Source organism: Dermochelys coriacea, chromosome 5, assembly GCF_009764565.3.
Source record: "Dermochelys coriacea isolate rDerCor1 chromosome 5, rDerCor1.pri.v4, whole genome shotgun sequence".
NCBI lineage: Eukaryota > Metazoa > Chordata > Testudines > Dermochelyidae > Dermochelys > Dermochelys coriacea.
Window position 1 is genome coordinate 82,446,652 of NC_050072.1, and position 13,942 is coordinate 82,460,593.

At 37.4% G+C, this 13,942-nt stretch overlaps 1 protein-coding gene across 1 annotated transcript in view; it reads right to left on the minus strand.

Moving 5' to 3' along the window:
- FBN2 (fibrillin 2) overlaps positions 1 to 13,942 on the minus strand; it is a 247,169-nt gene that overhangs the window by 55,225 nt on the left and 178,002 nt on the right. The window contains exons 40-45 of the mRNA XM_038402837.2: positions 13,678 to 13,803; positions 12,043 to 12,195; positions 6,981 to 7,049; positions 5,982 to 6,107; positions 1,374 to 1,499; positions 840 to 965 (exon numbers count right to left, since the gene is read on the minus strand). Coding sequence (XP_038258765.1) covers positions 840 to 965; positions 1,374 to 1,499; positions 5,982 to 6,107; positions 6,981 to 7,049; positions 12,043 to 12,195; positions 13,678 to 13,803 — 726 coding nt within the window. The remainder of the gene's footprint in view (positions 1 to 839; positions 966 to 1,373; positions 1,500 to 5,981; positions 6,108 to 6,980; positions 7,050 to 12,042; positions 12,196 to 13,677; positions 13,804 to 13,942) is intronic.

Sequence of the window (13,942 nt, forward strand, 5' to 3'; positions counted from 1 at the left end):
ATATGCAGTTGTTTTCAGGATTTATGTCTGAAACCTTAAAAACTGTTAGTTTAAAGTTATGAAAGTTATGAAAAAGGTTACTGTTACTTTTTTTAAATAATCAAAGTTTGGATATTTGGACTTAGAACAAGTCAGTTGCCAAGTACCCTACACAAATAATTTGAATGTGATTCAACTGAAAAAACTGAGAAAAGGAAGATACACAAGGACACACAGCAGCATATGAAGAAGTTTACAATATTTGTATAATAAGAAAATTGGAACACTTCCTATATTTCCAGAGGGACACTGAACTCCTACTTAGAGCCAGAATTTACACGAGGCTTATTTACAAAAGCTGCAGTAGCTATATTTGGCTGTTTTCTCAAAGCATTAACCAAAAAGTGATACAAAGGGAGCTGCATACATGCATTATCTTTTCATAATAATTTAATGTCTACAATTTTAAAAATCCTAACAGACTGAAAGGTCAAGGACAAGAACCTTTGGTTCTATGATTTATGTATCTTAGTGACATCTCTTTCACATCACCATATAAGTACAATAAGAATAGGGATTTAATCATATTAAGTGCCCTTCAATATGAAGACTTCATCATCACATATCTTTATGAACACTGATTTTATATTTTATTCAGTGATGTGTAGCCCTGAAGAAGGAACAAGGATCAAGCATATTTTACTTCAAAGCACTTTGCACTTTCTTAAAGGAAATTCTAATTTGTCTCATTAATACTTAATATATGAAATCAGTACTTTAATAGAAATATAACCTCCTAATACGATTCAAATTCTAGATACATTCCATTGTCTAGAACTCAAAGCATATCCCTTCCATACCCATGCACATGGTTTGGTCTTGGGATGCCTTAAAACCATTGTGACAGATGCATTGGTAACCTCCTTGCATGTCCACACACATGCCATGACTGCAAACATTAGGAATTTCCAAACATTCGTTGCGATCTATAACAAAAATATAAAACACATGACATACATTATTTATTTTTATCATTCATTTTTCACAAACTTGTTTTTACAAAGTTAGTAAATTATTTAAATCATGCTCAGAATTATCCGTAACCAAAACTGAATCACTACAAAACTGGTTTTATAGGAACTTTCCTTTTGTCTATACATTTTGAGGTCTCAAACATATTCTAGCAATAGCTTGACCTCAAGAAAGTTGTTTTAAAACCTCATGGAGTTTCTTCTTATTATGAACTGAGAAATATGGCTAGATCGTAAAGTTTTTACATAGTTTTGACGAGCAAACTAAAAAAAATAGTTTTTCTTGCATCTCGACAGGAAACATGTAAATGTGATAGATACAAATGGATTCAAGCAAAGCAGTGGAATCAACTGATTTCTTACCAATACAGGCACCATTAGGTGAAAGTTTGAAACCTGCAGCACATTCACAGCGGTAGCTCCCAGGACTGTTGATACAGTCTGCGTTTCGCTGACAGAGATTGTCTCCATTGCTACACTCATCAATATCTGAAACATAAAGAATCCTAATTCAAATGTCAAGTGCCACAATATATTTATGTGGTCTAGAGTGCAGATATTTTTAGTGCCATGGAAGGATAATATGGAAAATGGAGATTCTGATCCTGAATTTCCTCTCACTTGCACCAGTGTAAGCCAGTCAATAGAATGAACTGAAGTTAATAGAATTCCAACAATGAAAAACTGGGGTTAGGAAAGAATCAGACCTTATGGATCTAAGCCCAGTTTCAATAATTGGGCCTACAAATTTATCCTAATTGTAAGCTTAACTATAAAAAATAAAAATTCAAGACATATTACAATAACCTATAACAACATATGTTAATGAAAAAAGGTGCAAAAGCAAAACAAACACAAAACAAAAAAACGACATTAGTCCAAACAAAAAATGCCTACTAATATAACTCAGGGACTGTGTAAAAAATTGGTAAACAAAAAAAGTGCAGAACTGAAAATCAATCAACTGAAATTAGGCCTAATTAATAAACAAAGTAATAAGGGGATGGGCTATTCCACCCATCAATCCCTTTTTGGGTCCTTAAAAAATGACCTTGGGAGAAAAACTGGCAACTGGAGCAAGCTTCATTATTATGGCTGCTATCCCCACAATCTCCTGAGACCTCGGATTGGATTCAATCTAATCCTGAGAGATGTCCTGATCAGCCCGAGCCAGAGAGAGAGACCCAGATGACACCGAACCTCCAGCTAAATCTCAAACACCATCTGGCATATGAAACTGTCTGTCCTTTGTCTGTCCTCCTTCCCTCACCCCAAAGTCCTTTTCCTTCTATACCTTATGACTTCTCTTTCATCACTCTCTCCTTGTTCCTTTTGTCTAATAGGAGACTGGCTTAGTTGGTCAGGACTGTATATCTTTTATCACAACTGAAGTCTGTGCCCGTAGAGAAGCAGCAAAAAGCAGTGTCCCAAGCAGCCCAATTCTGGTACAAGTTTGCTAGGTCAGGGAGTGGCTGATAAGACCATATGTGGTGCCTGTGCTTTTCCAGTAGTGAGGTTGTAAGTGAAACTGAGAAAGTTAATCACAGTAGACAGTGGCTGCATTTTCTCTTTGTTGTTCTTTTCTCTCCCCTTTCATGTATGTTTGTCTTGTTTTTTCTTCTTAGGAAATGGAATCTGACTTGAGCAACAATAGCAATAACAACATGTCCAGCCCATTTTAATTAAGTATTTCTCTTTCCCCCACAAAAGAACAGTTATTACCATCTTCAATGCCATCTTAAAAAAAAACAGTCAAACAAGAGGTTTTTTTCTTTCTAAAAATTCTCTCCAGATAAAGGGAAAATATCCCAAAGTGTGTTAATAAACTAAAAGCCTTATTTAACACATTACATTTCTTTAATTGTTCTTCTGTCTTTTCGGTATCTTTCAAATAAGGTTAAAATGAGTTTTAATGGTATGTTTGCCATGGTACTAAGCAGACTAAGGTCAGTATGCCAAACCCTAACTTTTTTAAAAACTGTTTAATGCTGAACAGTTTAAAAGTCATGTTAACACTTTTGACTCTTTGGGTCCATAGATTCATCTAAATTAATCCATTTTATGTCCCTGGTGAGTCTAAAGGGTTAATACATACTCAAAAAGCTGGCAACTTGGCAAACAGACAATTGTTTTAAAGTTGGTTTAAAAAACAAGGGTTTATAAACATAAAATTGGGAATTTAAAATGTGTAAAAAAACTGGTACGTTCTTGACACAATGCAGAAGTTAAACAGTGTATTTAAAAAATCCTTATGAGAAAGTGTGGGTACATTGCAAAGGGTGTACAAAATGTGGGGCAGCAGAGAAAGAAAAAGGTTTGCCAATTTTGGATAAAAGCCATATTTTTACAGTATAACAACTTAAATTGTCAAAAATGTGTTGAAAAAAATCAGCCTTAAACTAGAGGAAAACCCCAGAAGTATCAGAATGTAATTTAACAGTTTGCTTTGCATGCTTTTAATCTTGTTTTTTTTTAAGGGTTATTCAATTGTTTTATAGCCTTTCATTTTTTAACCTTTTTACAAGTGCTTTGTTTTGTTTTCCCTTTTTCTTTTAATTTAGGGGTTGTCATTTTTGTAAATGGTAAAAACTTCAAAGGTTTAATGTAAAGGCATTTTTAAAAGAAGCAAAAATGAAGTGTAGTTGTAGTGAAGCAATTTTTACTAAAAGTACATCTTGGGTAACCCTCCTGTTAGCAGAATGCCAGCTTAATTCAGCGCTGCTATTGCACTGACTGTGAATTAAATTTCAAGAAGCCCCCCAAAACAAGGAGTTTTGCAGAACCAAACCTTCTTGTGATTGTTTTGGGTTTTGCAGTTATTTTTCCTGTTTAGTTTTTAATGTCAATAATTATGATTGTTGTTTTGTGCACATAAGATAGGACGATGCTAGTGTTTACAGGTTAGATCCTCTTATTGGGGTAAATAGCCACAATGGCATTGTTGTCCTCACAAATGTTGATGAAGCAGGTGGACAGGGTCTGTCATAGTCTAAAAATGCCTGCAAATTTTTACCACCCTTGGGCATTGCAAGGGCATGAATGCAAAAGCAGTTCCCAAAGACATCATTTTGTTGCTTCTTTTTAAAAAAGGCAACATGCTTAGGTAAACATGCCATCGGGGTAAAGTTTTTCCCCAAATAAGCAAGTTTAACCACTCGTGCATTAAATTTTTTACAGTTGTGTAAATGTGCAGCTTTAAATAGTTTTAACTGTGTAACCAGGGGGGAAAAAGGAAAAAGTTTTTTTCCATCTTTACCCATTCTGGGCATACAGCCAAAAAAGTAATAAAAGCCAGTTTGTTTTTAAACATCTTAAAACATATAACAGCACCAGATCTAAGTTTTATTTTAGCTATAAATAAAGTTCCAAGTTTTTAGCTTTGTTAATATCTGAAAGGTTTTACTGTAATTTTTGTAATATTTAATTAAATAAAATTTGTAAATTCCAGTTTTAAAATAAAAAAATGGCAATATTTGCAATTTAAAATATAACCAAGGACCTTCCCCCCCCCGGTACATACTCAAAGTAAAATAAGATTCTTGATTATAATTGAAATTTTATGAACCAAAGTCTGACCTGATGTGGAACTGGTTCATAAAAAAGAGATTATGTTGCAGTAATTTGGTCTGCAAATTTGCCCTAATTGTGAGCTCAATTGTAAAGTAAATGAAAGTTCATAAAATGTCACAATCTATAAACAACAAAACCTATGATGAAAAAGATACAATAGCAAAACAAAAAGACCTACCAATATAACTCAAGGAATGTTAAAATCATGATGGGTAAACAAAAAAAGACTGGAACTGGAAATCAATGAAGCAAAACTGATGTATTATAAATTAGGCCTAACTGATAAACAATATAATGGGGGATGGATCCTTTAAAAAAAGAAAGTAGACTGGGGAGAAAAGTTGGTTACTGTGACACTGGCTGATGAAAAGACAAGAGAAGGGGAAGGATGCCCCATCATGGCTGCCCCTCTCTCTCCCATCACTTCAGACCCCAGATCTTCTTAATCCTAATCCTGAGACATGTTCTGACCTCTGTGTTTGCTATTGAACTAAGCAGTCTACTGTTTCTGTGTACCAAACCCTAAACCTTGTTTAAAACTTTTTAACATTAAACAGTTTCCACAATCAAGTTACCATCTTCGACTCTTTGGGGCTGTATATTCCATCTAAATTAATACAACAGCCCCTCTGCATTGTGCTGACAGCGGAACTATAAAAGTCTGTGTAGATAAATAAATAAATAAATACATAAAAATATCTGGGTAAATAAATATACCTATGTACTTTATATAATTAAACAAAATAATAATTTAATTAAAACACTAGGAAAGTGATGCAGTGTGTTAGTATTCTAATTTTATGGGGTGAAACCTTGACTCCTCTGAAGCCTATGGCAAAATTCCCACAGAGGCAGGATTTCACCTCCAGACTTGAATTCAAATCCAAGTTTAGGGCATAAGTGAAAATTATGACAGTAATCTAATTTTAATTCCCATGTTTTATTGTCATAACGACATTGCACAACTGGATATGACTAATATGTCTCTGCCTAGAGAGTACTGGAAGAGTAAATCAAAAATGAGAGGCATTGGCAAAAGCGTGGTGTTATTCCTCACATTCAGGTTATTCCTCACAACCACACACATGCTAAATTCACTCAGAAAGGTAAATAAGAAAAGAAAACAATGCCTGGTCTAGAAAGGAGAAGGGACTGTTAAGGAAACATGTTTAAGACTTAGCAGGTTGCGTGAAAACCAATGTAACAAAAACTGTCAAAAATTGCTAGCACATAGACATTTGTTTTTTAAAGACAAGTGCCTCCTATGGTCATTATGAGATAACCATTGAAAGAATACCCACAACCTGTTCCTCCTTAGCACTAGAATTATGCCCTGATGCTCCCCTTTACAATAAGCATGCTTGTGGGGACAAAACAGAAAAAAACTGTCATTCAAATCACCTTCACAGACCAAGAGTAGGTCATTGTAGCTGAATCCTGTGGGACATTCACAGCGGAAACTGCCAATCTGGTTAATGCAAACACCATTTGCACATATTCCTGGGATCTCCTTACATTCATCAATATCTGAAAGTGAATATACATTAGTCACACAGAGTATTGTACGGCTTGATGTACCCCATGGATTCTCTATATTTCACTCTGCTTGCAGCTATTCAGCATCATTTAATACATATTATATATATTTTAAAAATTGTGTGTGTATGTGTGTAGAAAAAACCTGAAACATGCTGCTGTTATGAATGATGGGACAAATAAATTATATGATATTCAGGAAAAAAGCTCAAGATTTGGATTATAAATTTAAATCAATCATTTAGGAAGCTGGAAAAAGAAAGAAAAGAGATACGGGAATGGGATAACACTGAACATTAAATATCTGTTTCCAGTGTATAAAGTGTTATGAATGCAGAAAAGTCCCAAAGAAACTCAAGAGGGAAGTTTCTTATAGGTAATTATTCTTTTAAAGTGTATCAGTTGTGACCATATACTGGGATGGAGAGGGAAAGGAAATGATAGCAGTATCAGAAGACATGGCACTAGAAAAATACTTAATAAAAACTGAGATATATAATAAAAATCTTATTCTAAACTTTCTGTACTTTTCTGAAATTGTCAGGATGTAGCAGAGAAATGCAGGTTATACAGCTCCAAAGGGAGACAGGGAAGCATGTAAAATGCCAGTTGCAGAAAGGGAGAATTTTTCATACAACTGGTATATTAAAATAACATTAATTACAAATCCAAGTAAATATGAGTTCCAGTGACCTGAACAAACCACATACTCTTGCAATTTATGATGTCACCAGAACTCCATGATGGAATTAGAGTTTTATTACATATAGTTGGTATACAGAGTTCATAGCAATATTATTATATTGCTATGACACACTATGCTGCAAAACATTACTTGTTGAAAATATATTTAGTAAAACTTACCAACAGCTTTGCCAGTATGGATGTCAAAGGTGAAGCCAGGAATATTCCCACATATGGTCTTAAATTCCGCTAAACATGAAACAAATTATGCATTTGTAAAGAATATGTATAAGTCCCTCAATAATTATTTTTTAAATTTCCTCAGCTTTCCAAGAGCACTTCCACTCAATTCTACTGTGACAGGAAACTCTGCGGCTTTTCTAAGTAAAATTTAAAAGCAAATTTGCCAATAAGTGCAGCTACCACTCAGAAATTTATTCACACTTCTATATATCATTATTTGCTCCATTTGAAGCTAGATCAGATGTTGAGTTTGGGAGAGCAGGCCTTCATTTTCTGTTTAAGTAGCACTCCTCAGCTACTTCTTGAGATTTCTTACTATTTTCTAATCTCCTACAGTTGAGAATCTACAGAGGCAATTTTACTAGGGAAACTGAAGGTAACTTAACAGTAACTAGTTTTCATTGACTACATTAACTCTGGTCCACACTGGTCTCTCCTATTCTCCTTTCCTCTTCAGAGATTTTTGTAATTTAAATGGCAAGGAACTCAGGGAGAGATAGAGGACTACTACTCCCTCTCTTCCAGGACATCTTGAGGATGAGGGATGTAGATAACCCTAATGGCTTTTACTACTATCTGTTGAGCCATGGCTTTCAAGGCAAGGCATGTAACTCCTACAGTGTGGATCTGCAGTGGCAATATATTTAGATTAATTCAGTTACTTGTAAGTAAGCTTTTTTTTCCAGCATATAGTGGAATCAATTTGTGCAGGGTGTGACAGCAAACCTCCTCTGTTAGTAAAATATTTATTAACCCTCTGAGTGAATAAGACTTTACCAGCACAGCAATGTTCATAAGAAAACCTTCACAATACATGGTGAACTTTTAAAAGGGAAAAATGGACCCATTTTGATCAACGTGTAGTTTTGCACAACAAGAAGCCTCTCTCACTATGTCAAATCTGTAAAACACTGATACTGGCAACCTTGTGCATCTTGCAGTGAAATAGGGGAGCTGGGACAAAATGACTTTACTGTGTGAATAGTTATTGCCTAATTCTGCCCTAGGGATGTGAACATACAGTTCCTCTTCATTTCCTGATATATTTAAGGGCAAAATTTGACACTTAATTTTGAAATGTTACTAAGCTTTTCTTTCAGTCATTACATCAGCATTAAAACGAAAACTGATTTATAGTTTCTGGTGTTAAGTTTCCATTCTACTAACTTTATGGGAAAATGAGGCATAATTTTCAGCAGTTAAGGCTGATTAACCATTAGTACAACCTTCCATGGGATGTGGTCGATTCTCCATCACTTGGGAGTCATTAAATCAAGAAGTAGTATGTTTCTAAAAGACAAAGGGTTAAATTTGCAAAAGCACCTAAGTGATGTAGGCTTACTTACGCACTGAGAAGCGTTAGTACTATTGACTCAGTCATGTCACTGCTTTTCAAATTTTTACCATGTTCAAGTTCAATCACAAGTTTTGGGGTTTCATGCAGAAGTCACTGGATGATATTCAATGCCTGTGCTATACAGAAGCCTAACAATGGTCCCCTTGTGGCCTTAAATTTTATTAATTATTTTCACTTTCAGATAATTGATCATCAGCAAAACATTTAGAAAAGCCAATTTCATCTGAAAACTTTGGGACAAATCAAGGCTGCCCCTGGGCAGCCATGTTAGCTCCTTTTGGAGTCTTAATTTGGCCCTAAGCTTTCAGCTGAAATTGGCTTTTCTAAATGTTTTGCTGGTGACCAGCTATCTGAAAGTGAAAACAATTAATAGATTGTTAGGGGGCCTCTGGAAGCACTGTGTGTGCAAAAGCAGGCATAATGCAGGAAAAAGTAGTATGTGATTTGATAGTTAAAGGCTGTTTCACAATGCATATGCAAAGGCAACATTAATTTTGGCATTTCCTAACTTCTGATTGCTTGACTTTGCAATCTTAACATTTTTAAATTTAGATTTTTGTATGTAATTTTCAAATACCATATACTATATTTATTACTACATTACATTTCATAAAGACAGTATGATCCGAGAGTTAACAGTAACTAGTCCCTCACGATTTACTTATACCTCAAATGATGAGCCAACAAATCAGATACAATTTGGTCATAAATGAGAAGTGGCAGAGAGGGTAAAAACTTACAAGAGCATTTATTTTTGAAGGTTAGGGGCCTGTCTAATGTTAATGGATGTGATTCACATGCATGTGCAACATTAAACTATATAATCTTTGTTACTCAAATACACGAGACAGTTTGTCAAACAAACATAAAAAATAAGAGTTATTCAGAAAGAGAAGATGTAAAGGCTGAGCTCATTGAGAGGAACAATATAGTTCTCATCAAAGCATAACAACACTTTTAATGAGTTACTGGGCTGAAGCCAGCAAGCTGGTTACGGTCAGTGCACCATAACCTCTGCTTCTGTGATGTGCAGCCTACACCCAGATTAACATACTCATTATCTCAGAATAACTATAGCTATTCAACCATTTACAATTGGAATTTGTGTTTGATACCTCCCCCCCCCCACAAACCCCTTCCTTAGTGGAATGAGAGGTTCAGAAATGTCTTGAACTGCAGCAAAAACATCTAAAGGAGAAAAGCCAACCAGGCAAAGTCTTGAAACAGAGATATTTTAACTCTGTAACTATCTGCAGAATTGTCCAGGCAGAGAAGTTTTAAAGAGCATTTAAGAACAGCTACAGAGACACTTTCTTGTTCAATGGTGTCCACACAGCCATAAATACTCTATGTATGCAATCCTGACACTGTGAAACTATATTTTTATCATGATCTTATTGCAGTGGCTTTCTGCAACTGTAACATAGTATTTCATCTCTCACGCTTGCTTTCATTTTGCACATTTGGTTGCTAGAAGAAGAGTTCTTCTCTTCATTTTTCATACTCCTGCTTACTGAAAGGAAGGAAAATGTTTCTCCTTTTGGTCCCTTTTTGCTCCTTCCTGGCTGCTTGTAAGACAGGGTGTCCCCAAGTGGTTCTGATCCATTTGGATATCATTCTGTCCTTCACCATGTGGTAGACAAGGCGAACAAAAAGACCACTTCAGTTATATGGACTCCACTAAAGATGCACGCAGCACTACAACTGCAGGTTGAGTATCACTGATTTAGGGGCAAAACCAATGACATAATAAAAGGCGTCTTTTGCTATACAAGTGATTATTTTTATCCCAGTACATTATGAGACCTCTGCTCGATTGTTGAATGTCAGTGTTTATTTATGCATTCTATGAATTACTATAGGTTTGATGATTTTCCTGCTGGTGTTGTAATCCTCCTGTGTTCCTTCCTCATTTTGAGATTCAGAAAAACATGGGATGCAAAAAACATTCAACTGCACTTTTCCTGAAATCCCATATACTGGGATGAAAAAGGTTTTCTGGTGGGAGTTAATCATGTTGACAAATGCACTATGGTCTTCCTATTTGATTACTAGTTTTGCAGGGTGCTGAGAAAACAACATCAGATAATACACAAAGCAGACAGATGACCAAGGCCCCTTGTTCATGCACATGAGACATAGGTTATGCAGCTCCCAGAATTATGTGGTAAGGCTCTGCATAGCAGAGAGCCCTCCAGTCCACTACCCTCTCTCCCATTCACAGAAGTCTCGCTGTTCAGCTTGTGACCACAAGCTGGCTCTAAGCTCCTCTCCTTCCAAGGGGAACATGTAACATCAGCTGACAGGGAGAGGGAGTTTACAGACTGTCAGGTCTGGGATGGTGGGTGAATGCCTGAGAAATGGGTTGCACTCAAGAAACTGTTAAAGTGAAAATCAAGCAGGTGGAGGAGCTTGCATTATGGAGTTCCTAAACTCTGCCAGCGCTGAGCCCGTGCTCTGGTGGAGATAGGAATACCATAGGGGTGGCACACTCCCAGCTGCAGAGTCTCTAAGTTAGACAGGAGAGGAGACAGCATGGCCCAGCCCCACGGCAAACTTGCCCTGCCACTATTTTAACAGTCTACAAGAGAATGTCCCTCACCTGTGGACCTTAGCAGTTCCATAGCTGGAGAAGGTGCCAGTATTGCTGAGCTCTGCTACTCCACTGGAGTAGTGGCTCTGCTCTTGCAGCACCTCTTCCAAAAATCACCGTATTATCTACATCTTGGGCCACCTCAGTCACTGCGTGATCATATCTCTCTTCCAAGCCTTCTGGGTGGCAATTTATGCCACAGCTTTATAAGTGAGAATTCTGCAGCTATCTACATGGCAGCATAAATGCATGGAAAAAAGGCACTGCTCATGACATTCCTTTTGGCTTGTACCTTGTGGCTTTTTATATTACAATTTGTTATATACACATATTTTAATTTCAATTATAATTATATTTATGTCCATAAAAGCGCCTACACAAGGCTCTAAGTGCTTTGGCAATTATTAAGAACACAACTGATCCAAAATTAACACATTCACAGCAGTGTGCTCCATCTACATAAAACAAAAACTTGTGTGGTCCTTGTAGCCCAGGCCAGGTTCACTCTGCCAATGATGGGGGATGCAATCAACACCTTCCTACTCCCTTGGGGACAACTCACCCAAGGAAGGTCAGATACTGGTGTTGCTGCCTGCCCTCACTCCCACTTGCAACCAACAGGAACATCTTTAATTCATGTCATGAGCTCTCTAGGCACCTCCCTGGAAGAGGCTTCAGCCAGGGTGAACAGAGTTGTCATATCACCCAGTTGTCTTGGCCACATTCACCACTGCTCAGTATTTGGGCAACACTGACTGCCTTTAGGTCAGAGGGGAGGTTGCAGCTGCTTTGTGCCAACACCATTACTGTACCATGTCAGACTTTCAACCATGGCCACCCTGTTCCTGGAATCATGATGGCAGATGCCTGAACTTAAGTCTAGCCCATGAAGATTAAGTATTGTTGGTGGCATCTAACATGAATAGCATCACTCTGCATTCCCTTTGGAGAATGGCATAATCTTAACTGAAACTCACACTAACTGATACAGAGAGGGAGCTAAGATGATGTGGAAGTTAATGTAACAGGATTGTTAGGGGAAGTCTTACCTGTTCCTGGGGTTGGACATGGCTCACAAGGCTTGTTCCAGGCTTTGCCAACATTGTATGTGCAGCAGCACATCCTCTTGGTCACATTGAAGGGCAGTTCATTCTCACAGGAGGTTCCATTGTAGCTTCTATAGCAAAAGCTCTTTCTCATATCTACATGGTAAAACACTCAGAGTTATAAGGTAACTGCAACAGGGTGGTTCTCCCCTTAAGGGCTGGAGAACTGGGGCCAGCCAACCCTGATTACAGAATGAAGTACACTTGGGTTGAATCAGACAATTCCCTATAAAGGGCAGCAGGTGACTGCAATGAATGGAGAAGTTCAGGAATCTGTGGTAGTCTCTCCAGGAGTGATGAAAGGCTCCTTCAGAGAAGACCCGAGACCAAGGGAGTTGCCCCAGGCATGGAGGCCTGGGAGGAGAAAGAGAAACCTTGTGTTGGGTGGGCTTATGAATTTACTTGATTTGGGATTTTGAGTTTTAGTTTGTTTATACTTATTTGGAATATGCAATCCAGTCAAGCCAAGCCACAGCGTTCTTATCAATGAGGTTCAAGGCATGAAGACCTCCAGGAAGCTGAGTCATTGTGCAGTCCTCAACTATGTGTGTGTCATAGTTTGTGGCTCCCCACATTGACATAGTGAACTGTCTCTAAAATGCCACTGAAATTCTGCTGCAGCACAAATTCCATGTCTGGTACGAAACCGGTTCAGAAGGCTCCATTGCCTTCATGGTAAATCAAGCCTGGGTTGACAGTGGGTAGGTCCAAGACAAGATAATTATGTCACTTTCTCTGCAGACCATAAAGCTCACCACGCAGCCTCTACAGTATAATTTTATATTAATAAACCCAGTCCCCAAAGAGGGGAATTTTTGACCAAGAAAAAACCTGTGAGAAGTTTTTTTTGAACATTCCAAGGGGAAAATAAGGCAGGCTGCCTTAGGGTGACCCTAGGCCATGAGGGCGTGCACCAGAAGAAGCTGGCCCATTGCAGTAACCAACAAAGTAGTTCAGCCAAAAGTCAAATCCCTTCAACTAGTGACCTAGCCACTGTGACTCATGAATTTTGACTCAGAGTGACTCTGAAAGTGCAAGTAGCATACATTAAAAAAAAAACCTTTTTCTACAGATTAAATCACCTTAATTAAATTATACTTTATCTCCCTACTACTTTAGCTGAGTGTATTTGCTCAAGATGATACAGTTCCATCTCCATTTGGTCACAGATGCCTTAGAAGAGAGAAAAATTTCAAAGAAACTTAAAAAAAAATACCTGTTCTTAAGACCCATTTCCTAGCAGACTCACCAGCTGGAAGTCAAATATACATATGAAAAATTATGTGTGAAAATGAAAAGCTCTGCCTTCTGTTAGAGAACACAACACCACACTCTTTCATGGATATCCGATGTGGCAGTTTTGCAATAAAGGTTAGAAAAGGTGGTATCATCTAAAGAGCTTTTAAGCATTGCAGTTGCAATCATTTAAGTTTAATGTTCTGATAAGGCTCTTAAAGGAAGCTATAAACTTCTAAGATTTCAAAGTCAGCCTTCTTGCAGGGAAGATTTTAAGCAACCAGATGAGGTCTAAAACAGCTCTGATCACTACAGCATGTCAGGTAAACAAGTTTTACATACCCATGCAATTGTGTCCTCGATTCACCTGCATGTATTCAGGAGGACAGATGCAGGTGTAGTTCCCTAGGGTGTTGTAGCAGGTCCCAGGGCCACAGACACCAGGATGTGCAACACACTCATCAATATCTAGAGAGAACAAATGAAAAAGTACAGTTCACAAAGAGACAAGAGGAACAACCCCAATTAAATAATTATAAGGAATAAGTCCATATTAAACTATTCCAACATAGCAAAGAAGAAATATTTACTAAACACAGGGTGCATT